Raw genomic sequence first — 24,023 nt, forward strand, 5'->3', positions numbered from 1 at the left:
ATCGCAACGTAATCGACCGTCACACTAGAAGAAATTACGTGCCGCCTTATATAACAACCGGTGAATAAACGAAAATCGAAAAATAAATGATACGATCTTTTGTTGTTAACCTTTCTCCAAAAAAGTACAATCTATTGTATTATGTTGTACTATGTAAATAAAAATTTTCAATTTATATCTCGGCAACTTGTTGCACAAATATTGCATGTCCATTTTTTGTGAAATTTGAGTTTTCATATGCAATAAATAGTTCTTGATTGCTTTTTTATGTATAAAATAACTTTTATGTATAAAAATCATATTTGTATCTACTTCATAAATTTGTAAAAAATTATATTTTCTTCATTTTTTTTTTTTTTTTTTTAGTACATACATATAGAAAGATATGTTCAAGAACCACGATTCACCTTTGTCATTTTATGTTCTTCAAAAGGATCAATGCACAATTTACAACCAATTTTATAATAGCATTGATAAAGATAAATACAATGCAAGAAGTGTTTATTCAACTATAAAGAATCATTGAATTTTTTAAATTGTTTTTCTCGAAAATACTAAAATAAAAATTAATCTCTTGAAATTGTTTTTCTCGAAGACGCTAAAAGCGAACATTTTTTGTGCAGTAAGCCATCGATTTGTTGATCTATTGTACGATTTGATATTATATGAAACATAGAATGTTAAGTTTCGTTTGCACTAAAGGAAATTGTTAATTTTTTTAATTTAAACATTTTATATTATATATTATGATAACATTTTCCACATCTGCATGTATTTTATTTCACGTATTACATGTCGTTATGCATATGTAGACATATATATACTTATATTGACATAGTATCATAGATCTTCACGTGGATGTATGACATTATTGTCCAATAGACAATATCATGTAAAATATAATAAACTTATTTAATCTTTATATGATTTACATAAAATTTTATTGCGCGATAAGTGTTATGTTCATGTATAATCAAATATTGTGATCTATAATTCTTTCGATCTCCCTATTGGATATTTATATAACCTCATAAGTACGATCTTTTAAAGGTAAATCTCTAAGTGCATTATTTTTTTTAACTATCGTATTTAGAAATATATGAAATATTGATTTTATTAATAGGTAACCAAAAAGATAGATATATTATTCTTAACATTTTATATATTGTTTACTTTATGAAGGTAGAATTGCAATAGTTACAGAATGTCTGTGTTCTACCAATGCATTATTTGTCAGCATCCAAATGCTACTGTCATAGATTTACATAATCATCATATCCAACATCACAATCCAATAGAGTTATCACAAACTATTATTAATCTTCAAGGCTTTAAAGTTTTGAATGATATGAAATGTACAAAAAAAAAATATTTGCAACCTATAAATTTAGGTGATAACAATAACAATGAAAATATATACAATCATGTTTTCATTAAACCTGAACCAAAATATAAGTATAAAAATGAAGCAATTAATTCACCAAAAAAATTTACTCATGATAATTGTTCGATAAACTGTAGTCAGTTTATTGCTTGGGAACGTGAATTGTATCAAAGAAAAGAAATAACTGATGAAGAATTTTTTAATATTACTGAAAGTCTTTGCACTGATCTAAATAAGAAGAAGCATAGGGGAAGGAAGAAAAAAGATAAAACAGGTGCAGAAGAGACAAATATAAGAAATATGTTACAGCAAATCAATACAATTATAGGAATAGAGAATACAACTGTGAAACAAGTAAAGACTGAGCCTTGTGAAACAGCAACAACTTCATTTTGGAATAATATAGATTCCAGCGTTAATACAACTATTAATGAAGAATTCCTTGTACCAAAGATAACAAATCCAATAGAAAATACTGAAAAAAAACAGTTTACAGCATTGGAAGTAGTTAGCACTAATACAGATACAGATGTTTTGACATATCATTCATCATGTAATAACTTTCCTTGGAATTCTATTATTACTGTGAGTGATGATGAACAAGAAATGTCTGTTGATGGAAAAAATCTTTACTCTCAGCCAGAGCAAATTGACATTGCAAATTTTCTTTAAACATAATATATGTCTTTTAGTTATATGGAAAATTATAAAGACTGAATGAAGTACAAATAATACAAATAATGTTTTTTTATATTATTATGAAATCTGATTAGTTTGTAAGTTTGTTACTTTCCAGATTTATGTTTGTGTGTAATATGAATATAAATAACAAAATTTTGTATTTTCTTTTTATTAACAAAAACAATGTTTTATATAAATGAGCATAAACAATTTATATAACAATTTTAATATGTTTCTTTATATATTAAATACATAAGTATTCATTCATTTTATTCTATATCAGCTGCATAAATAAGCACTGTATGAAAGTTTCGTTTTATTTTTATTACTCAAATTCTATGAGAAAAACGCCTATTATAAATGTTTCTATGTAATATATAAATGTACTTATAATAAAATCTTATTTTTATTATAAAATTTATGACATGATCTTATTTTAACTGTGGTGTGATGTAACTCATAAAATTATAAATTTAAAAGTAATGTAAGAACAAAAGGTGCATACCATACTTATGTAGAAGATCTGAGTTTTTATTTTGTGCAATCTATAAGGCACATTATTCATGATTAATAGCAATCCATTGAATTAACGTCTCCTTTTTTGTACATTGTTAATATATCATCCAATGTTGAATCAAAACTAGTGGAGTATGTGGTCAACCATCGCTCTTTCTCTTCGATATATGCAGTGATGTCCATATCAAAAATTGTTTGAAGAAAAACTTGCCTAGTCACACAAGGAATATATTGAAATGTTTTCTCCTCTGATTTTTGCGTTTTACTATCGGCTTCTATTGAATGTTTGTATATAGAAGCAAGTAGATTTGCATCATTAACATCTAGAATTTCTTCTATCACATTATTAGAATTACTAAGCATCTCACAAGTGGAACTTGCAACATTATCCGGTGGTTCGTACTTAACATAAGAGGTATCTAAAGTGGCACTATCTTTGGGTAGAGGCAATGCTGGTAAAGGTTCATTAAGTTTATACTTCAAAAGGAATGCTTTTAATTTGTTTATTATAGCTGCTGATGTTTTGCATACTTCAAGATCACTGTCTTCTAGAGTAACCAAAAGGACCTAAAATGCAATGCAAGATGTGACTAATTGGTTAAGAATTATGTAATGTAGATCTACTTACTCTCAAGCAATTTTGTTTCGCTAATTCATCTAGTGCTTTATTGAGCCTCCGCTTTATCTCAGTTTCATTTAAAGATACGATTTTCCTGTGTTCTTTTGAAAACGTTACTTTTGGAAAATGACCATCGAGTACACCTTGATCGGACAAATGCGATGTTATAACGTGATTCCAGTATTCGAGAGCACTTATCTTTACTTCCCAATGAAGATCAAGCACAGCAGTTTTTGCCATTGTCAATGTCATTGAATCAATAATATTTTTCCTAAAAAATAATTACTCTATCAATGATATTGAAATGACTGACAGCAGTGCTGCACAACATTACTCACGACCATTTACGATGTACATATAATTCCTTCAGTAGAATTACTGCTTCCTTTCTGACTATGGCCTCGCTTTCATTGTTGAGTAGCATTATTGCAGTATTCTGAAGTAAAAGAATATAGTTTTATTATCAAATATTAATCGAAAATTATATACCTTTTAATGACACATACAGGTAAATCAAATTGCGATAATTTTTCTTTCCATAATTTATTTATACGAACAGTAGTTGAAAGAAAAACTAAAGCAGATGCTCGAACATAGCTTTCACTGTCTGTCTTGCTAATTTCAACTGCTAGCTGTAGAAACTCATTTGCCAATAAATATTCTTGAAACGCCGGATATTCTACAAATATTTACGCATATTACATATGAAAATAACATTATTCATAAATGATTACTTACTGTCTTCTGAAATTATAGCTATAGTATTTAAAACTTCCAGTACACTATCCCTTACTTCCCAGTTGACATCATGTAATCTTTTAAACAATGTTGGCCCAATTTCGTTCATGTGACTATCTGTTTCAATTAACAGTACTAAATCAGGCGGCATAAAATTCTGAATTGCTAACTTACATACTTTTAAAGCTTTCACGCAAATCTGAAAACAATATTCAAGCATATTTATAATGCACGAATTATAAACCATCTTATGATGAATATATCTAAACTTACTATAGGCAATGTTCCAGGGTGATTTAAAATTTCTTGAGCCAATGACAACAAGCATATAGTTTCTACACATTCTTGCCATTTTAGTTTAAACTTTTCTGTCATGACTGCTAAACCATTTAAAAGTGATGATAATAATGTAGGATGATCAACTATGGGATCCCCTTCTAAGGGAAACTTATATACTTGTTTCCTTGGTCCATTTTCCAAATGTGTTGCATTAGTCATACTATCTAAAGTTTCACTGCATGCATCTGGCACACAATTTTTTAGGACATGACACATTGCTTGAAAGACAATAACTGCAATATCCTGATATGAGAATACATATATATATATATATATATATACACACACATATATATATATATACACATATATATGGAATTATTAGATATAACTATAAACAACATATTGGTAATAATTTATAACATTATTATCAAAAATTTTCATTGCACATACCCTATCCATGATGTCCATTATTTCTAAAAGCATGTCAATATCAACTTTGGCAATCTGTGCTACAGGTACATCATTTTTAAGTACAGCATCCCTTACATTGTATCCCAATCTTTGTACAGCTGTACATGTTACATCAAACAGTTTGGTAAGAAACATATCAAAAATATCAGAATCTTTATATGTATGTTTAATACATAAAGCCAAAGGCATAATCTATTTATAGAAAAAATATTTGAATTATTTACCATTATGAAAGTATAAAAAGCAAAGTACTCACCATTATAGATATAGCTTGATGTTCAAACTTATGTTCCTGACTGAAAGAAAATTCATGCAATGATTGTAACTTTTTCCAAAATATCATTAAAAATTTGTTTGTCTTTACTAATTCTACCACATATGCTTTGGAGAGAAGCATTATAGATATATAATTCAATTCAGTGTAGAACTTCAGTGTTGTTTCTGTTTCTGTTTTTTTACCTCCTCTAATGAATTGTTTAATTGGAATGAACAAACATAGAACAAATAGCTTATGAATATGTGATAAAAGTTTTGTACTAATACATGCTTCAAACAGTGCTTTTACTCTCATTTCTAAATCAAGGAGTTCTTGGCATAATTCAGGTATTGTATTATCCATATCTGCAAACAGTGTATTCTCAATGATACTGGTTAACATATCTAGCGTGGTACACAATAGCTTATTTTCTTCCAAATAATTATCTTGCAGCACTTGACATGTTTGAGTGTCAAAATTATTCGTTATCAATGGTGCTGCCATTGCTAAAATAACTTCTTTACAAAAATTAACATTTTGTTGTTCATGTGAGAGCAAAAGCCACAAAAATTTATGGCTTTCACGAGTAACATATAGCGTGTGATTCCAATGTGCATATTTTACAACATCCTTCCAAGCATCTGTAAAATACGAATTTTATCATCTTATAACTCTATATACACATTAAAAAACACATATTACTTACCAGAATCTATAATCCATTGTCTACCACTTCTATGTTTGATTAAATTAGATAACATTGTAATATAAGCCATTTTAATAGATACTGGTAAATCATCTTTACGTAGGTTAAATATGTCACATAATCTGTTGTACACGTCTTTAAACTGCCAATAATGAAACCTTAATTCATTATGTGAAACTAATCCTATAAGTTTTAAAGTAAATATAGTTATAGGTTGGGAAGGAAGGCACTCAGAACTCCAAGTGTGCAGTGCTTTTAATACCCATTTTTGAAACAATTCATAATTCTCATAACTATTTGTGTCACCTGGAATTAAATGATAAAATACATGATGAAATATAAATTATATATGAATACAATGAATAAAAATGGAATAAACATAACAAAGATTAAAAAACGAATTCTTTATAATAATTTTACTATGCATTATGATATAATTTATAAAATAGTTTTCTTACACTCTTTAATATCTTCGGAAATGTGTGATAATAGAAGATCAAGATAGGTAGTAGACACAATGTTATAATTAGGCAACAGAAATAGCTGCAAAACTTCGGTTAATCTTTTATTACTATTTAACGATGACATTATGTTTTGATATGAAATTTTTGTATATTTGTGCGACATAAAATGTTTCTTTTTAGTTTCTTTACTTTCTGTTCATGCTTTTTTGTCCACTGATAATTTCAAAATACGCACATAATATTATCATCCATTGCTTTGAACAGCAAACTACTATTTCTATCACTCACATATTTTCTGCGTTTTATAACTCAAAAATCAGGTATGTAAATAAAAACTTGATTCCTTAATTAAACGATTTACAGATAACTGAACACTTGCATGGCCCGAAATAAAGAACTATTTCCAACAAACTTATAGGGCAATCATTTAGTGGTCTTGTTTATTTTTAGCGGGCTTTTCAAATTATCAGTAATTGTATCTCTGATTTATCGTAGAATAATAATATATCTTTTTTTTCAAACAAACAAAACTATAAACAAATTTTAATCATTATAGGAGTATATTTTATTTCCTAGGATTATAAAAGTGTATAATTAGAATATATTTCTTTTTCCTTTAATATTTTATTCTATACGTTTCACTCGAAAAATAAAACTTAGAGTGGCTTGTAAAAATACGTACATAGGTATTCGTATACTTTTTATGAACACATTACGTGTGTTATACTTGGTTATACGAAATATTTTAAAATTTCATTCGCGCCATAACGACACTCAATTATCATAATTATATTGGTAAACTATTAAACAATTGTAAAAGTGTTTAGAAGTTGCAAAATATTTACCCTAAATTAATAATCTTATATTATATATGATATAATATATTATATTATATATAATCTCATAATAATATAATCTTATATTTAATAAAAAATTAATATACAGTATGAATAGTCATCTGAAGCATATAATAAGTATTAAAAATGATCCCACTGAATACTGAAACTTGTTAATATTGTGGATGATTACCTGTTTAAATATTTGTATGATTTCTGCAAAATATATAATATATAAATGCACCTGTATGCATATGTATGCATATATATGTATGTGTATGTATACAAAATATATATATTGCGTCAAATATCTTGCAACTTCTAAATATTTTCAGAATTATTTATTATTCCGCAGTCTAATTATAACAGAATGAAATATTTACAAATGTATTATTGCGTGCTTAACATGCAAAATATAGAAAATTATTGGAATTGAGAACCTTTAATGCTGAGATTGATATGTTCAGATTATTCCTTGAGTAACGTGAACGTGAGAACAGTTAACAGTGCTACCTCCACCATTTCTCTGGTGATGTCTATTTATCGTGCCTTTATCATTTCTGTGCAATGAACTCGAATTTGTTACTTTATTTTTTATAAATTATAATAGTGGTTTATTATAATTTATAATAGTGGTAATACCATGTTAAAAATTCAAAATATTATTCACTAATTCTATTCTAACGACAAATGCACTTAATTTTACACTTTATACATACATATAACTGTGGCTTAAGAATTTTGAAAATTATCATTTTTATCGTATTTACTGTTATATATTTAGGAATCTATATCATAAAAGTTATCTATATCTTAATTATTTGGGTAATAACTATATTTCAATATTATAATAATCTCTTATTTGTTGAAAGATGTAATCTGACGTTTATGAGCTTTTCGTTATTTATTTTCGGAAAATCTCAATATTTTCAATTTTTACTTATTTGGAATAAATGATATGATTTTAATTTATCCTTAAATTATTGTACGATGTGAGCTGTGCTGTAGTAATAAAAATATTTGCTCGTCTTCCGTTTGACATTTGTAAATTTTTATCTTCGTGCAATGAATCGTGAATCATTTATTTCCTATTAGTACACGTACCTTAAATTTTCAAGTAATCATTGTATAATAGAATTTAAAAGAATTTGATTTTATAATATTGTTTATGAATATAAAGATATGAAATTTCTACAATTGTCAATCAATATCAATATATAAATATATATCTTTTTTAAAATATGAAAGTTATCTTTAATTATATTGTTACATTAAAATAAATCCTTTTTTGATGCTCTAATTAAAAGTATTAAGTTTGTAGGAAACATATTTCATGATTATATTCATGAAAGCATTTAATCATTACTGAGAATAAGCATTTACATTCTTTTGTTGTTTGAAAGCATACTATCACATTATCTCATTTTTATTGAGTTAATAATCACAGATATAAATTTAACGTTGTATACACTATCATTATTTAAAATATCTTTGAATTATCACTATAATTTTAATGTATAACTGTTTCTTATAAATATATCTTGTAAATAAATTCTTATAAATTTATAAATTTTTTGTTTCTAGAGATTGTAGAACTATTTAAAAATGGCATGGACACGCTATCAATGTATTTTAGCAGCACTAATGGTTGTTACTGGGTCTTTCAATACTTTATCTGTAAAGTATGTAAATAAATTAACTGTCAAACTATTAAATTATGAGTAATTAAATTTATATTTTTAGATATGCAGATCAACAAGTTGTACCAGATGAAAATGGTCAACCTAGGCATTTTAATCATCCTTTTATGCAATCATCTTTCATGTTTATTGGAGAGATGATGTGTCTTTTAGTATTTAAAGTCCTTTATCATTATTATAGTCGCAGAGGAGTAAGCATCTTTCATTGCATATACATATATTTATTAAATAGAAAATATCTAAAATTGAATTTATCATATTAAAGGATAATTCTGTGGACAGCAATCCGTTAACTAAAGGCTCACATGTATTTAATCCTTTTATTCTACTGATTCCTGCCTTATGTGATACATGTGCTACTTCTATTATGTATGTCGGCTTGAATATGACATATGCTAGTAGTTTTCAAATGTTTCGTGGTGCTGTTATAATATTCACTGCTGTGCTCTCAATGGGTTTTCTTAATAAAAAACTGGTTAGTAGGGAATGGTTAGGTATAGTAATGGTTATAATTGGTTTAGTTCTCGTTGGGCTTAGTGACATAACTATGGAAAAATCAGATGTCAGCACAAATTCTATTTTAACTGGAGATTTACTTATCATATGTGCACAGGTAAAACTTCATTTTATATGTTTTATATATTTTGTATAATTGTATATTTTATATTTTAATATACATATTTTTATAATAAAATTACTTTAATTTGCATAACAATTATTATCATAGGTAATAATTGCTGTTCAAATGGTCATAGAAGAAAAGTTCATAGCAGGGCAAAATATACCAGCGTTGCAAGCAGTTGGCTGGGAAGGTTTATGAAGTTTCTGATATACAAGTTTCTGAAATATCTAGTACATAAAAATATATTCTAACAAACATATATTTTATTTAGGTATATTTGGATTCATTACTATATGCATTATAATGATTCCCCTTAACTTTATACATGTCCCACCTCCTTTTGCTGACAATTCGCAAGGAACCCTTGAAGCTACTAAAGATGCATTTATCCAGATTGGAAATAGTGGTTATTTACTGATGGCTATAGTTGGTTAGTATATATAGACATATTTACTCTTATTTATTAAAATTTATTTTTTAAATGATCTTCGTACAGGTATATCATTCAGCATAGCTTTCTTTAACTTTGCTGGTATTAGTATTACCAAAGAAATTGGTGCTACAACAAGGATGATATTAGATAGTGTTCGAACAATTATCATATGGGCTTTCTCTTTAGCATTTAGATGGCAAGCCTTCCATTATTTACAGGTAAATTTCATAATTAATTTTTTCTGTTCATAATGAAATTGTATCATCTAAAATTAAAATCAAGTTACATATGAACATGTACCTATTTAATTTTTAGCTCATTGGATTCATTGTACTACTCATTGGAATGTGTTGTTACAACAACGTTATTATTCCTCAACTACTAAGAAAATGTAGATATCGTTTAGGCCGTCATAAACCACCACCAACTGATCGTGAGCGAATTATTAATACAGCAGCAGATGATATTCCAGAAACGCAATAAAGATATATTTCCCTTTAAGTGTACTTTAATGTTCACTATTTTGTGATGTTGAGAACTATTATATAGTTTCTCTAATGGTAAAGTCTGCAATCACAATAATATGTAAAATGCTTTCAATTTGTTTCATTTGCAAAATTCATTAAATTTATCAAAATCAGTACTTTTGCAAAGTTAATTAATTAGCACAATTTTTGTAAAATGTATATTATAGTTAGAAAATCTCGAATTTTTTATTTATCTTTTAAGTTGAATGTGAAAAATAAGTATTGTCCCAATTTTTATACAAATTTTCTGAAAAATTGCATTAATTAAAACAAAATTCTCATTGTACAGCAAAATCTTTTAGCAGAATCTCAAGGTTCTACTTATAGGTGGTATTTTGAACGAAATGACGGTATTTTATACATATACGTAAATATATTTTACTACTGTAAAAAAATGTGTTAAAAGATGTATTATTGCAAGGAAATATTAAGTTGTTTCTTCATGATATATTTCTGCTCTCCTTATTTCGTAGTATTCATAAATAGTTGAACTGAAATTTCCACCTTTGAAGTCTAATTGAATAAGTTTTGTTACTCTACCTGCTTTGCTCTTTTATAAGTTTCATACTTATTAATAAACATACGCGTGTAGAACATTTATTTTCTATATTCTATGTATAGTTAAGATATTAAATTTTGTAAGATATTAAAAGAGAAGGATAGTACTTAAAGTCACATGTATTTATTATTTCCTACATACTTTATATATACGTGATAAACTAATTTGTGCAAAAAATTGTTAACATAGCATATACACATATGTAACATGCGCATACAGCACATGTTTATATATGCATACATATATACATATGTATGTAATAATGATATACAAGTACGCATGATTAAGCACGCACGTATACCTAATAACATTCTCTAAATAAAATAATATTGACATTTTTATAAACCAGAAAAGATTATGTGAATTATAATCTTCCATGAATTATAATTATGAAAAATAAAGTAGTAATGTACTGCACATTAATCAGCGATTATAAAATATTTTCAATTCAAGTTCTGTTTTCTGACCACATTACAAATGCTTTATGGAATGTTTATTTGTAAGGCTAATTTTTTCTGTTTCCCGTATTCATATCTAAGTTCTGGTCACCACCAACTTAAGTTTAAAATCGCATTTATATCGAATATAACCGACTAGCGATAAGGAAAACTAATTTATCATACAAGAGCTTTCACTTATGCATTGATATTATAACATTTAATATCAAACCAAACATACGTGGTACTTTTTCTAATTTCTCACAATTATGAGCAAAACATGTAAGACATAACCATCAGAACTATCTAAATTTCTTAAATGAATACGCAACATTTATTATGCTTTTACGACAAACAATGTAAATGGAAGATGAATTCAATTATATTGTTCTGGCAATACATAAGAAATATCATCCCAAGGATGTCGGTATAAACCTTGTTTCAACCTTTTTTGATCCATGTAATGACCTGCAATAATACAATAATTATATTGTTTGAATATTGTGCATACCTTTTTATACATTATTGCACTAAGCCAAAGAATACCTACCAATAAAACCTATACTTCTACCAAGAACAAATAAACTATTTATAGCACCAATTTCGATATATTCTTGTGCTTCTTCTCTTGTGAAGCTTCCGCTGTTCCTCAACATATCAACAAAAGCACAAGCAATTATACCATCCACATTCAAGATTAAATTAGGCTTCTTACTCGTGGTTATTTTCTCAACTTCCAGTGCATATTCTACCAACGGTCTGGCAGGGAAATGCTCCATTACATATTCTTTAATGAGTTTTACCCGCATGTCTGGATTATTTATGGACTTTATACGATGACCAATACCCATTATGAGTTTGCCCTTCTTACGTGTATTATTTACAAACTCTTGTGGATGTAATCCAGCATCATATGCTTCAGAGAACATACGAGCCGCACCATCCAATGCACCACCGAAACGATCACCCTGTGATTAAAATTTTTATCAAATATTAATATTATTTCTTACATGAAAGTAATACACAAAAGTGAATAACATAGTATAAAATTTCTTTCTTATACTTACGATAGTCAAAAGACCAGATACTAGAGAGCTAACTAAATCTTTACCAGCTCTTGCACAAACAATAGTGTTATGTGCCCCTGACACGGCAGGCCCGTGATCAGCTGTTAACATTAAAGACATTTCAAGAAATTTACAATACATTGGCGCCAAACATCGCTGGAACCATAATAATGAAACTACACCACCAATTCCTACGTTCTGCTTAAGAACTTCTGTTACAGGCATTCCAGCATATAATAATTCTTGGCCACGTTCATCACATATCGAGGTCATGAATGAAGCTGGTTTTCGTATCAGACCGAGTTCCTAAAAAAGAATTAAGTTGAGGATGCTCTTCATGATGCTTACATACGTATACACACTAATATGTAATTTAATAATGCAATAGTTAAACATACCCTAGCCCAACTGTAATCCATAGGAACAGTGGGAGGAGGAACTTCCGGTGCAGGTACTATCACTCCCTCTTTTACAAGATTATTGTAAACAGTCTGCATTAAGTCACCTAAGCTATCAAAACTGTCAGGAACAAAAGCACCAGCTTCTTTTAATGCAGCATTTTTGGCAGAAGCTGTTTCTAAATTGCTATGAGCAATAGATCCAGCATGACCAAACTGTACTTCAGATTTGAACATGCTGGCGCAGGTACCGATGCACCAAGCAATCAATGGCTTTGTAATTCTCTTTGTTTTCAGTGCTTGACATACTTCATACTCTTCCACACCACCGACTTCACCAAGAAGTACTATAAGCTTCACTTCCGGATTTTCTTGATAACGTATAATGTGATCCATAAATGTTGTTCCTGGATAACGATCTCCACCAATTGCAACACCTTCCAATACTCCATTAGAAGCTTTGGAAATTATATTATTTAGTTCATTAGACATGCCTCCGGAACGAGAGACATATGCAACACTAAAAATAACAATTTCTTAGTATAAAGCAAGATTTGAGAAAAAGAATATTGTAATATAACAAACAATGGTGGTACCTGCCAGGCCTGTAAAGTTTACTATGAAGAATATTGTCCATCATTCCACCGGTATTACCAATTTTGAAACAACCAGGTTTGAGACCTCCAACTGTGGCTGGACCAATGATAGTAACGCCTTTATGTTGCGCCATTAAAATTAACTTTCTTGTCATATTTTCAGGTATTCCCTCAGCAATAATAGCAATTGTTCGAATTTGAGGGAATTGCATGGTTTCCACAGCGCTTTCGTATGCGGATCTTAAGGATGCAAACGTGACCATAACGTCAGCATCTGTGTGTTTAGTCATAGCGTCTTTCATTTGTTTATAGACAGGAATGAGTACCTATCATTAAAAAAAGAAATTGTACTATACTTTCAACAAATTTCATTCAATAAAATGAAAACAATTGTTTAAATTATACCTCTTTGTGACCCCAGTAAAATTTTTGTTTGTGGTCACCCGTGAAAGGATATACAATGGCAGCTACGGATGGTTCAGATCTACGACAAATGAAGTCAAAGTCTAACATACTCTGAACAGCTCTATTTTGCATTCCCCAGATAATGGATCTGGTTTTACAACTAAAGAGCTGTTTGTGTGATGATCCGTCAACAGAGTTGCTTGCTTTTAGTTTAGACTGTTTAGTGGGTAAAGAGGAAGCACTAGCAGAGGGAGCTGAAGGACCTACATCTTGTCCCGAGGGTAACAAAAAATTTGCAGTTGAAAATTCCTGTGCTTCAGGATCTGGAATTGGCTTTTTGCCTAATGCCATCGCGCATATAGCTGTCATGTGAGTTTCTGGACCAAATACATAAACGGGAATGCCGAGTCTTTTACCAACTTCACGTATAATTCTAGAATTCGACATATAAATCATTTGTTAAATATTTGCTAAATATGATAATTAGAATCACATTATTTAAATGTATTTATACCTTAGACCTTCTTGATAATTAGGCCCCGCTCTTCTTACGAATATTTTTACGTTATGATCTACGAGTTTAGGCTGATACTCTTGTAGTGCCTTTACAATACCTTTGAAAGTGGCAGCTACATTTGTAAAGTTAGCGATACCACCACCAATGATCAATACCTTCCCCTCTGGCCGTTTTTCTTTTGTCATCAAGCTCAGAATGGTTTTTGCGTACTCGTAAGTTTGTTGTTCGCTAGGTGCACCAGAATATTCTCCATAATTAGCTAATTCATTCGCGGCTCCCAAATCGCAAATAGTGTCCGAGTATATCACGGATGCTCCTGAAAGAGAGGTGATTAGAAAATGAAACATGCAACCGAAAGCGACAAACCTTTGTTGAAATAAAACAAACGATTTGACAATCACAATTTTGTTAGAATAAACTCGATTAATCACGTAAATGATACTGCTGTGCGCTTCTACTGACCACCGCCAGCAACCATTGTCCATATCCGACCAGCTGGATTAAGAATAGTCAATTTCAAGCTAGCTCCAGATTTAGAATCTAAATCGGCGATGTAGGCCTCTTCTGGATAAGCATCCCTTCCAAATGGTGGTGGATAATCGATATCTCCCCAGTCAGGTCTGCAGATGAAGTCCGCAGTTGTGTCCAACTTTGCAGCGAGATCAAGTATATAAATTCCATTTTTTGTTACCACCAATGGATTTATCTCTAAGTAAGTGAAATATAAGTTAACATAAAGCTTATATAGAGATTCTACAAATTTGCCAATCACTCTGAAAAAAAAATATGAACATTCATTACCAAGAAGTGTATGCAAAATGAGAAGATAATATACTTGGACATATTTTTACTCTTTTTTGTCATCTGCTACGTGTATTAATAATTTATTGATTATAGTAGACCGATCTGGTGCTTCTTCTCCAACAGGTACATCTAATTTCAAGGCCTTTGCATCAACATCCCCAATGTCAACACCACCTTCATGATGGAATAAAATGGTATCAGCATTTCTGTGGGAATAGATACAAACATAGGCTTCTTCTTCCTACAAATGAAAGCCCTATTAATATCTGTTCCATTAGTTTATATAGTATATATATGTAGTCTAGTCCTATTAGTTTACTTGTTTGTGAGGAACAAAAGGCTCGATGATGAATGTTCTCAGTTTTCCAGTTGTATTCCCCACTTGTTGATCTTTGTTCATTCTTTCTGCAATCCATTGTTTTACGGCAGCCAAATCAGCATTCACTTTAATTAGTCCAAGCTTTCCTCGCCGTTTGATCAATTGATCTGGTTTTACCACTAATTTTTCAGTTTGGACCCATGGATGCTCATTCACAATGTCTGTCCAATTTGTGTTTTCTGTAATGGTCACAAACCGACATTTCACTGTATTTGTGCCAGAAGGAAGTTTGCGATTAATAAGATCTTTTCCAGTTGCTTCACGAATTGCTTTCGCTGACATCTTTTAAGAGTTCCTAAAAATAAATACAAAGCATATTAATGGAAACCTATTATAAAGCATACAAAATTTAAGCTTTTATTTCAAATAGCTTTTTGCTTTCAGTGCTTAAAGAAAATATTTTATTATTCAAAATTCGAAACTCAGGTAAATTATAGTATACGTTTCCAAAAAAAATACATGAAATAATATTTGGTTTCATAAGGCTTCGAGAATTTAAATTGGACGATTGTAAGAAAAAGTCGACTTACTGCATTACAGAAACCATAAAAAGGGATTTATTGAAATAGTATATAAATAGTATAACTAGTATTAAATGTACTACTTACTGTTAAATAGTATAACTACTATTTAACTTTATCATAAACCAACCTTTTTTCACGAAAAAATTTACAAAAAACGATTCTAATATTTTTCCTTAATTTAGGAAGAATTAGTAAAAGTTCTTAAAATATCGGCAAATTCAATGTAATAAACAATTATAAAATAAAATTTGAAGTCATATTCTCTTCTCGAATCGTTCTCTATTTTACGTCATATACTTTGAATAATATATGCGTTTTTGTCAATAACCATTCGAAGTTACACAATCATCGAAGTATATTATCTGCAATACATTCACATCTTGGCATATATAATAAAACACATGATATAATCCATCAGACTGTAATGTAAAAATTACGAATAATAAAAAACTTACTATTTTAATACCTAACAATGATATGATAACGATAATAATACCTAACAATATAGATAAAAGCAGAAGATTTTAATATATTTAATAACTCGAATGTAACAAATATTTAGTGAACTTCTCCAATCTATGAAATATACAGATAATTATCAATTATAATTTATTCTAGAAGATCGTAATTATAAAGTTTATATATAGAACGTTACATAGAACGTTCTAAACAAAATCTAAAATGCTGATGTAAAATATGAGCAAGATAGACACTATCAGTCAAGAACAACTAGAAAAATTATAATTTCAAATGAGATTTGCAAAAGAGAAAATATACTAGTGCCTTGTTAACTGACCGCCGCTAATCATACCACTTTTCCAAAGTGTAAATTTTTTTAACTATTTTTGCGAAGATTAACTAGAAGCATACGATAAACATTTTTTAATTATTCGATACATTATACTAAATTATGTATACAAAAACGATATTATAATTTAAAATAAGCTCTATTAATTCGTTATTTTAACAGTAAGCACTGCAATAGAATGGCTTACACTACAGAAATCTTTTATCTATATTATTTATATTTTACGTATTTTGTGTGTTGTATAAAACATTTATATAAAAACATATTGATAAAATGTGAAATAAATCTACAAAAAATATATATACGTATATATAAAAGTTACAAAATATTTAATGCAAACTTATTTGCAAATTTATTTAATAAAAAATTAGTACATAGTATGAATACAGATATCATAAATATATAATAAATGTTACAGATGGTTCCACTGAATATTTCAGCTTATTAATGTAACGAATAATTTAATATTTAAATACTTGTATGATCTTTACGAATTATGTATTTCCACTAAATATGCTATGACCTGTATGTACATTTTCAAATTCGTTTCAGACTTTAACATAATCATGATAGTCGAATCTCATTACTATAATTATAAATTACGGATATTTGTGCAAATTTATATTTTTATAAATATAATTTAAAAAATGAAATCTAAGTAGAAAATTGTCCCACCTACTAAAAACTATAGCATTATACAATCGACATTTTATATACTTGTTCATATTGCATATTATCTATGCATTTTTGTACCATCAAATTTCCCATAAATGCATAAAAATTTACAGTCTATTCACTACAACGTTAACAAAACTTCAGGATATTTCGTATAACACACATAGTATATTCGTAAAAGATTTCTATAAGTATTCGAATAGGAAGCTAAGAACTAATTTTTATTTAAGATTAAGAAATCAATATAATTAATAATTTTCTATTACAAATTCACTCAATTAAACAAATTTTCTAAAAAATTTACTTATTTTATTTATATTACTCTTCCAGTAAAGTAACAATCTATTGAGTTTAGAAACTTGGTATCTCGGGAAGGTTATCGAGTATCACTGTCTGTACCTATCTATTTCATGTCGAGGCGGAATTCCTGATATATATCTTCCCTTGCTAACTGACCAAATTCGGTCCCAACTAGCAGTCACTTAGCAAGGCAATACTGAACATAATGACTTCAATATTTCATTAATCCAATCATGAAAATCTAATTAAGACCATCATCCGTCACAAGAAGTCCATATCTAAACGATCGCATAAAAATATAGGAGAGTAAGAGAAACTCGTAGAAACACTTTCACTTTGACACTAGCGACTACATGGTATTTCACGTCATCATATTTTATTTTTTCATTTTCTATATTGCAATAGTCTATATTACTTTATTGATGAGCCTACATTAAGTGAAATTATATAAATACTACAAAATGTTTCTATTCATCAAAATGATGAACTGAAATTTGAATATATTCCTATTGCCTAGTGTATTTTTGATGAAATCACAGAAAAATAAATATATAATAAAAGAACTACAAAATGAAACTACACTCACTTTTACGCTCCACCTATTAAACAAATGTTATGTAGACTAAAAAATTGATATTTTGTCGCACTAAATTTTGTAACCTATTCAAAGGATAACATAGAATGTCTGCCACGCAAAACCGCTGGCGGTTGACTGAATGTTCAAAGTGACACTGCGCGCATATGTAAGACCAAAAGCTGACGATATCTCAAGATATCGTACGATTCTGCTGTTTTTTTTCTCCCACGGATCGTATTAACCCATTTGTGTCTTTTTTCTCTTCTCGGTGTCATGCGTTATATTCTTTACAATTTAAAGATTAGAATATAAAAATGTTCCCTTACTTGGAATTATGTAATCATGGCGACAAGTTCTTTTAGTACTTATTTAAAATTTAGCGAGTTAGATTCATTTGTAAGTTTGAACAAAAAATTGTACAAAATTTATTTAAACATTTAGTTCATAACCTTATAAGTTCTGAAGTTCCTAAACTTTTTTCCAATTTACAAAATTTCTAATATTTAATCTGTTTATTTAATTAACAATTGTTCATATACGTTTTGGTTATATTTTATCATTTAGTTAATAAGTAGCATACTTCTCTCTTGTTCAAACATAATCGGAAAGGAAAAAATTTGTATATCTAATTTTCTTTAACTTATCGATATATCGTATCTATTAATTTGTCATTATCTAATAAGAGAAAATTTTTAATTTTTCTTTTTCACATACATTTAAATTTAAAATCGTTACGTGTACGGAAGTTACGTGTCATATATTCGCGGTTATAAAATATAATGAAAATCTTGTGAGTGTATCTACGAAATGATAACGCAATATTTATTAGAGAATTGAATAAATTTCATTTGATTTCGTTTTACATATATTGCAGCTCGAATTATAATGTTCAAATTCAAGAATCATACGAGAATTAACTATTCATCACGTGACTTATAACGCGATCAGTGGTCTCCACGTGGACAGATAATAAAGGTTTTTAGACTCTTTTGATTATTATATAATTAATCCACGATTTAATCATTCGAGAAATTACTGTACAATATAAACTGTATAATGCACTTAAAAATACATTAAAGATATTATATACTTAATAGATATGTATATACTTAAGAAGATTTGACCATAACTAATGAATTTATATAGAAAAAATATTAATCTTTGAATGTTAGTATAGTACACAAGAAAATTATTAAATTTAAAACTTAAGGGCGAATTGAATAAGTTAATGCATTAATTAATAATTATGATTTAATTACGAAGTTTAGTTGTATATTAAAACGAAAAACGAATAGTTGACTGAACTTATATGACGAATTTTTTTCTTACGATCAGACCTTGGCATCGCTTTATTAGCGATTATTTCATAATAATCACGTTTTCATTTATTTAAGTTACCGACTTAGAAAAAATAATAGTAAATCACTATCTATTGATTTTTTAAATAATTTATCATCAGATAAATCTACTGTACAATTTGATATCTAGTAGTTTATATTAACTTTATTGAGTACAGTAGAAAACTCTGATTAGAATCTTATATAGTCGTAAATTTCTCTTACAAAATATCAAACGTTGACACGCAATTTCATAACAGGTGTAGTGCGTATATGTAGTATAGTAATTACGTACGCTAGTTATTTATACAAATTACTATTTTTATTTCTAATTCTTATTTAAAAGGAAGAAAATCTAATTTGAAAAAAATCTATTTTGATTTCATTTCTACAGTTGTGTGCATAAAAATATTAATTCTCCTGAACATCTACATTTCTAAGAATATCTGTAGTCTATAGGACGCTAAGAAAGTTTATAAATTATTCCTAACCACGAAAAGCAGCCCAAATTTAACTAATAATAGCTTCATGAAAGTTTCGTGCTTATCTTTCTACTTGTGATCGTCGCCTACAATGAACTGAAATTTAACCTTGACCTTTTCAAGTTGCCGACTCTTGAAAAATAATACTTAACGACAATTCTTGAAAAAAAGAACGGGAAAAAAGATAAGAAAATTAGAAAAAATGTATATAAAGATGTATATATACAAACATGAGAATTTCTAATGTTAAATCTAATAAACAAATTGCTGGATAATTCCTTTATGATAAACTTATGCCGCTTTTTGCTTGAAATTCATAATACCAGATAATGGCAGCATAATAGCAGCACGCGAGATTTCTTGCGTAAATCATCAGCATTTGCTACGTCACGATAAGACTTAAATTTGAATATATCATATCCTTACAATAATTTAATATAACAAAAGGAAGCACACAAAAATCGTGCTTAGAACCTATGAAATATTAGATTGTTTAAACATTTATATAAATTATACATTTCAGTACAAAGTAACATTTTTTAAAATGATTTTAATAGATAAAGAAATTGTACTATTTCCAAAATTATAAAAAACTAAGGTTATGTTATCTTGATGTTTAATAAAAATTATACTTTGCATAACAAATTTAACATCGGATAAAAAAGAAAAAGAATCACTTCTATTATTTTTAGTGTCAATTCAATAATCCATTTTCGATTCTAATATTGTAAATACGTTAATGACAAAGATTCTTAAATTGCTAAATTTCTGTTACCGAAAATGTTTCTTACGAAATTACCTTCACATAAGGTTAGTTTGTTATTACAAAAAGTAATTGGAAACCTATTTGAATGCATTATTAAATTTGTAACGATATAATTCCTAGATCTTTTATTGATGCAAATTAAGAATTCCTTACTTTGGGCTCTATGTAAGGTTAGTTTGTTACTATGAAAAGTAATAAAAATTTTATTTCGGTATATATGTATATATACATATAATATATATGTATATTATATATATTATATATATATACATATAAAATTACTTACGAAGTGCAATCTGTGCACACAGATGATGATATAAAAAGTAATTTGGGAAGCCTTCACTATCTGGAAAACAAGTCAGAGATGTCTACTTCAAGTACAAACTCATGCAAAAAAACTACTTTAAATTACTGTAGTGACATTACCGGTGTGAAGTATGGTTTAAAATTATTGATGCATCCTTACGATCAAAATCACACTGTTCACGCTCCCGTATTAATCGCTCTGTTGATAAATTAATAAAACACAAATTTTATTTTACGATAAGGTTACATCAAATTAATGGAAAATATTATTAACGATATACAAATATATTCAAACTTTATCTGGTTATTATGACGTATTCGTGACGTAACAGTAATACGTCATATCGTACGATTCTTCCAACCACTATCTGCACGTAAATCTTAGATTAAATATGTTGTCGAGTTTTGCATACAATAAGCTTAGTTACGTGAATTTTGAAAACGTCCAACAAGAAATGCAAAGACGTTAATAATTATTTATAGCACTAAATACATAGCAATGATAGCTTTTATTTTGATCAAATTTCAAGAAATTTTCATTCAATATGCATAATTGAAAAAAAAATTCATTGCGTTATATATATAAAAATATATACAGTTATGAACATTTTTGCATTAAGTGATTGTTACTTTGAGAACAATACCTTATCTCTGAATTTAAATAATGTATGGCCCCTAGTATTTTTACAATAAATGCTTGATTTGCAGCAGTGTATAAAGTAATACATGTTTAAGTCAACTTATATGTAAAAGTTGGTAGCTAATTAGATAGTTAACTATATTCTTTATATATATTAACATATATTATCGTATTTGTGTTTTCAATAATACTACATAAATGTGTTATAAATCTAGAGCATTATTTAAAATTTAAAATGATGATATTTACATATTTAAAATGTATATAAATCGCTTGCTTGAAAAAGTTATTCTCTTATTTCATAAATGTCTTACTTCTCTTTTTCAGGAATGAAATATATCAAAGTCATATATCGAAGTAATGCAATTGTTTCCAGTTGTTCTGTTTAAAACTTTCATTTTGTGTTATTGCATTAGAATATTGCATTTCTCTTTTTGTAGGGCAATAAACACTACGTATGTATAAAAAATTGCCTGTACACAAATGTTTAAATAAACATTAAAATTATTGCTTTTTACATGATTATACTTTGTTTTCTAACTTCGAGATATAATCTTGTACGTTTTCTATAACACTGTATATATAAGGACGTTCCATAGGATTTACCTTTAACATTGATAAAATCAAATTTTGCATTTCCTGTAAAATAAAAGGAATTAAACGTTAAACTTTTGAAAGTCTAATAATTGCAGTTAGGTATTATTGTACCTCCGTATATGGAGCATCTTCTGGAAATGTAATATTTGCGCTCATTACAGCTAAAGCAACACTATCTCCCCTTTCATATACCGCGTCAAACGGCGATTTAAAATAACACAATGCATAAAGAATGCATCCTAATGACTGAAACAATATATATGTTTCAATATATATCAGAATTAAGAATAAATATTTAGAATTAAGAATTATTGATCTTACCCAAATATCTGTTCGTTCATCTACCATACAATAACTTTCAACATTGAATAATTCTGGTGCTTTATATGGCATTGAACATCTTTCAGCTGCTAAGTCCTGTAAACTTTGTGCTGCTTGTGAACCGCATATCTTAACTCTGGCTGGAGCTACAGAACCTGCAGAAGACAATCTTGATTTAATAATTATTGTTTATTACTGAATATTATAATAAATTAAATATACCTAGATCCATTAAAATGGGAGTATTTCCATCATCAAGGACAATATTCGCAGTCTTTAAATCTCTGTGAGCAAGAGGTTCTGGAGTTGTTTCGTGAAATGCTTTTACACCTTCGCATATTTGTAAAAAAATATTTAAAATATCTACTGCACTCATGTAATCCTTATTTCTAGCACGTCTTTCCAATTCATTTGCAAGGGTACCTCTCTAAGAATAAAAACATTTATATTTTAATTCATTCAAAGTTGATAAATATATTACTTAAGATATATATTTTAATGTAAGAATGACTTACATGATAGTATGGTAAAACAATCAATACTTCACTTGTTGCATTAGCAATAGGATCTGCTGTTCCTTTATAGGTAGAATCAATACATTCTATAATATTTGGATGTTTTACAAGATTATAGTATTCTATTTCTTTTGCTGCTAATCTCTGATCTTCTAATCCATGACAAATTATCTTTTTAATGGCATACTTTTTGTGAGTCATTATATCTTCTACCAAGAGTACAGTGCTAAATCCACTAAAATTGCATTAAAATCATATTACAAACAACGAAAATATCTTATGATATTCATTATTAAATTAAATGCATCTACATATAACTTAGAAAAATTAATTTTCATACAGCGCAAATGTGACATGAATTAGGTTAAATGATACATAACAAAACTTACCTTAACGATGCAAGCATAATATATGATATAAAGTATTTTAAAATAAAGGCCACAGGCACTATATAAAATTTGCATAAATAGATAAGCTTTAGAATAATATATAACATTTGATTTCATGGTTAGACTTACCCTTCTCCAAGATGTTCACGAACCGTGTATTTTCTTGAATTTATCGTTATTGTGTCCTTTGAGCATATACAGCCCATTTTTAAAATCAAGCTTAAACCAAGGCTATTCATTCTTAGTTATTCATAATAAAAGAAAGATTCTACTTGATGTATTATCTTTATTCATATGCAAACATCTTGACACACAACACATACGTTACTATTGAGATTAGTGATCAGTTTAAGTTAGATTATTGTACGTCAGTTGTTCATAAATAATTT

At 28.3% G+C, this 24,023-nt stretch overlaps 5 protein-coding genes across 10 annotated transcripts; 2 read left to right on the forward strand and 3 right to left on the reverse strand.

Moving 5' to 3' along the window:
- The first annotated feature begins 834 nt into the window (after nt 1–834).
- On the forward strand, nt 835–2,601 carry LOC117155431 (uncharacterized). Its single transcript, XM_033331363.2, has 2 exons — nt 835–1,050; nt 1,124–2,601. The coding sequence occupies exon 2, from the start codon at nt 1,205–1,207 to the stop codon at nt 2,054–2,056; it is 852 nt and encodes a 283-aa protein (XP_033187254.2). The 5' UTR covers nt 835–1,050; nt 1,124–1,204; the 3' UTR covers nt 2,057–2,601.
- On the reverse strand, nt 1,660–6,594 carry LOC117155420 (integrator complex assembly factor Brat1). 2 transcript variants are annotated; one of them, XR_013059693.1, is made up of 11 exons: nt 6,112–6,594; nt 5,654–5,959; nt 4,948–5,588; nt 4,671–4,883; nt 4,212–4,520; nt 3,939–4,137; nt 3,707–3,879; nt 3,539–3,636; nt 3,210–3,471; nt 2,571–3,148; nt 1,660–1,859 (listed from the first exon to the last, which is right to left on the reverse strand). XR_013059693.1 is itself a non-coding variant. In XM_033331339.2 (10 exons), exons 1-10 carry the CDS (start codon nt 6,278–6,280, stop codon nt 2,633–2,635), a joined length of 2,886 nt encoding a protein of 961 aa, XP_033187230.2. In that variant the 5' UTR covers nt 6,281–6,594; the 3' UTR covers nt 1,660–2,632. The 2 variants fall into 2 exon arrangements, 1 of the variants encoding a protein (XP_033187230.2); XM_033331339.2 differs by having other exon boundaries at nt 1,660–3,148.
- A 742-nt stretch (nt 6,595–7,336) lies between these two features.
- Tango9 (transport and golgi organization 9) lies at nt 7,337–11,700 on the forward strand. 2 transcript variants are annotated; one of them, XM_076623564.1, is made up of 8 exons: nt 7,337–7,482; nt 8,538–8,635; nt 8,697–8,844; nt 8,919–9,266; nt 9,381–9,465; nt 9,547–9,705; nt 9,772–9,926; nt 10,024–11,700. In XM_076623564.1, the coding sequence occupies exons 2-8, from the start codon at nt 8,559–8,561 to the stop codon at nt 10,189–10,191; spliced, it is 1,140 nt and encodes a 379-aa protein (XP_076479679.1). In that variant the 5' UTR covers nt 7,337–7,482; nt 8,538–8,558; the 3' UTR covers nt 10,192–11,700. The 2 variants fall into 2 exon arrangements, with proteins under 2 accessions (XP_076479679.1, XP_033187250.1); XM_033331359.2 differs by having other exon boundaries at nt 7,338–7,588.
- On the reverse strand, nt 10,902–21,430 carry ATPCL (ATP-citrate synthase). 3 transcript variants are annotated; one of them, XM_033331338.2, is made up of 12 exons: nt 21,293–21,430; nt 21,153–21,212; nt 15,338–15,692; nt 15,066–15,259; nt 14,677–14,987; nt 14,212–14,530; nt 13,698–14,130; nt 13,293–13,618; nt 12,697–13,216; nt 12,299–12,604; nt 11,782–12,199; nt 10,902–11,699 (listed from the first exon to the last, which is right to left on the reverse strand). In XM_033331338.2, the coding sequence occupies exons 3-12, from the start codon at nt 15,677–15,679 to the stop codon at nt 11,608–11,610; spliced, it is 3,261 nt and encodes a 1,086-aa protein (XP_033187229.1). In that variant the 5' UTR covers nt 15,680–15,692; nt 21,153–21,212; nt 21,293–21,430; the 3' UTR covers nt 10,902–11,607. The 3 variants fall into 3 exon arrangements, with proteins under 3 accessions (XP_033187229.1, XP_033187227.1, XP_076479672.1); XM_033331336.2 differs by lacking the exons at nt 21,153–21,212; nt 21,293–21,430 and adding an exon at nt 18,291–18,447; XM_076623557.1 differs by lacking the exons at nt 21,153–21,212; nt 21,293–21,430 and adding an exon at nt 16,049–16,067.
- LOC117155430 (serine/threonine-protein kinase 16) lies at nt 21,379–24,022 on the reverse strand. 2 transcript variants are annotated; one of them, XM_076623565.1, is made up of 7 exons: nt 23,764–24,022; nt 23,246–23,480; nt 22,953–23,157; nt 22,731–22,885; nt 22,521–22,655; nt 22,419–22,451; nt 21,379–22,285 (listed from the first exon to the last, which is right to left on the reverse strand). In XM_076623565.1, exons 1-7 carry the CDS (start codon nt 23,871–23,873, stop codon nt 22,217–22,219), a joined length of 942 nt encoding a protein of 313 aa, XP_076479680.1. In that variant the 5' UTR covers nt 23,874–24,022; the 3' UTR covers nt 21,379–22,216. The 2 variants fall into 2 exon arrangements, with proteins under 2 accessions (XP_076479680.1, XP_033187253.1); XM_033331362.2 differs by having other exon boundaries at nt 21,379–22,451.
- Between the last annotated feature and the right edge of the window lies 1 nt (nt 24,023).

The sequence above is a fragment of the Bombus vancouverensis genome, chromosome 12 (assembly GCF_051014615.1).
Source record: "Bombus vancouverensis nearcticus chromosome 12, iyBomVanc1_principal, whole genome shotgun sequence".
Classification (NCBI taxonomy): domain Eukaryota; kingdom Metazoa; phylum Arthropoda; class Insecta; order Hymenoptera; family Apidae; genus Bombus; species Bombus vancouverensis.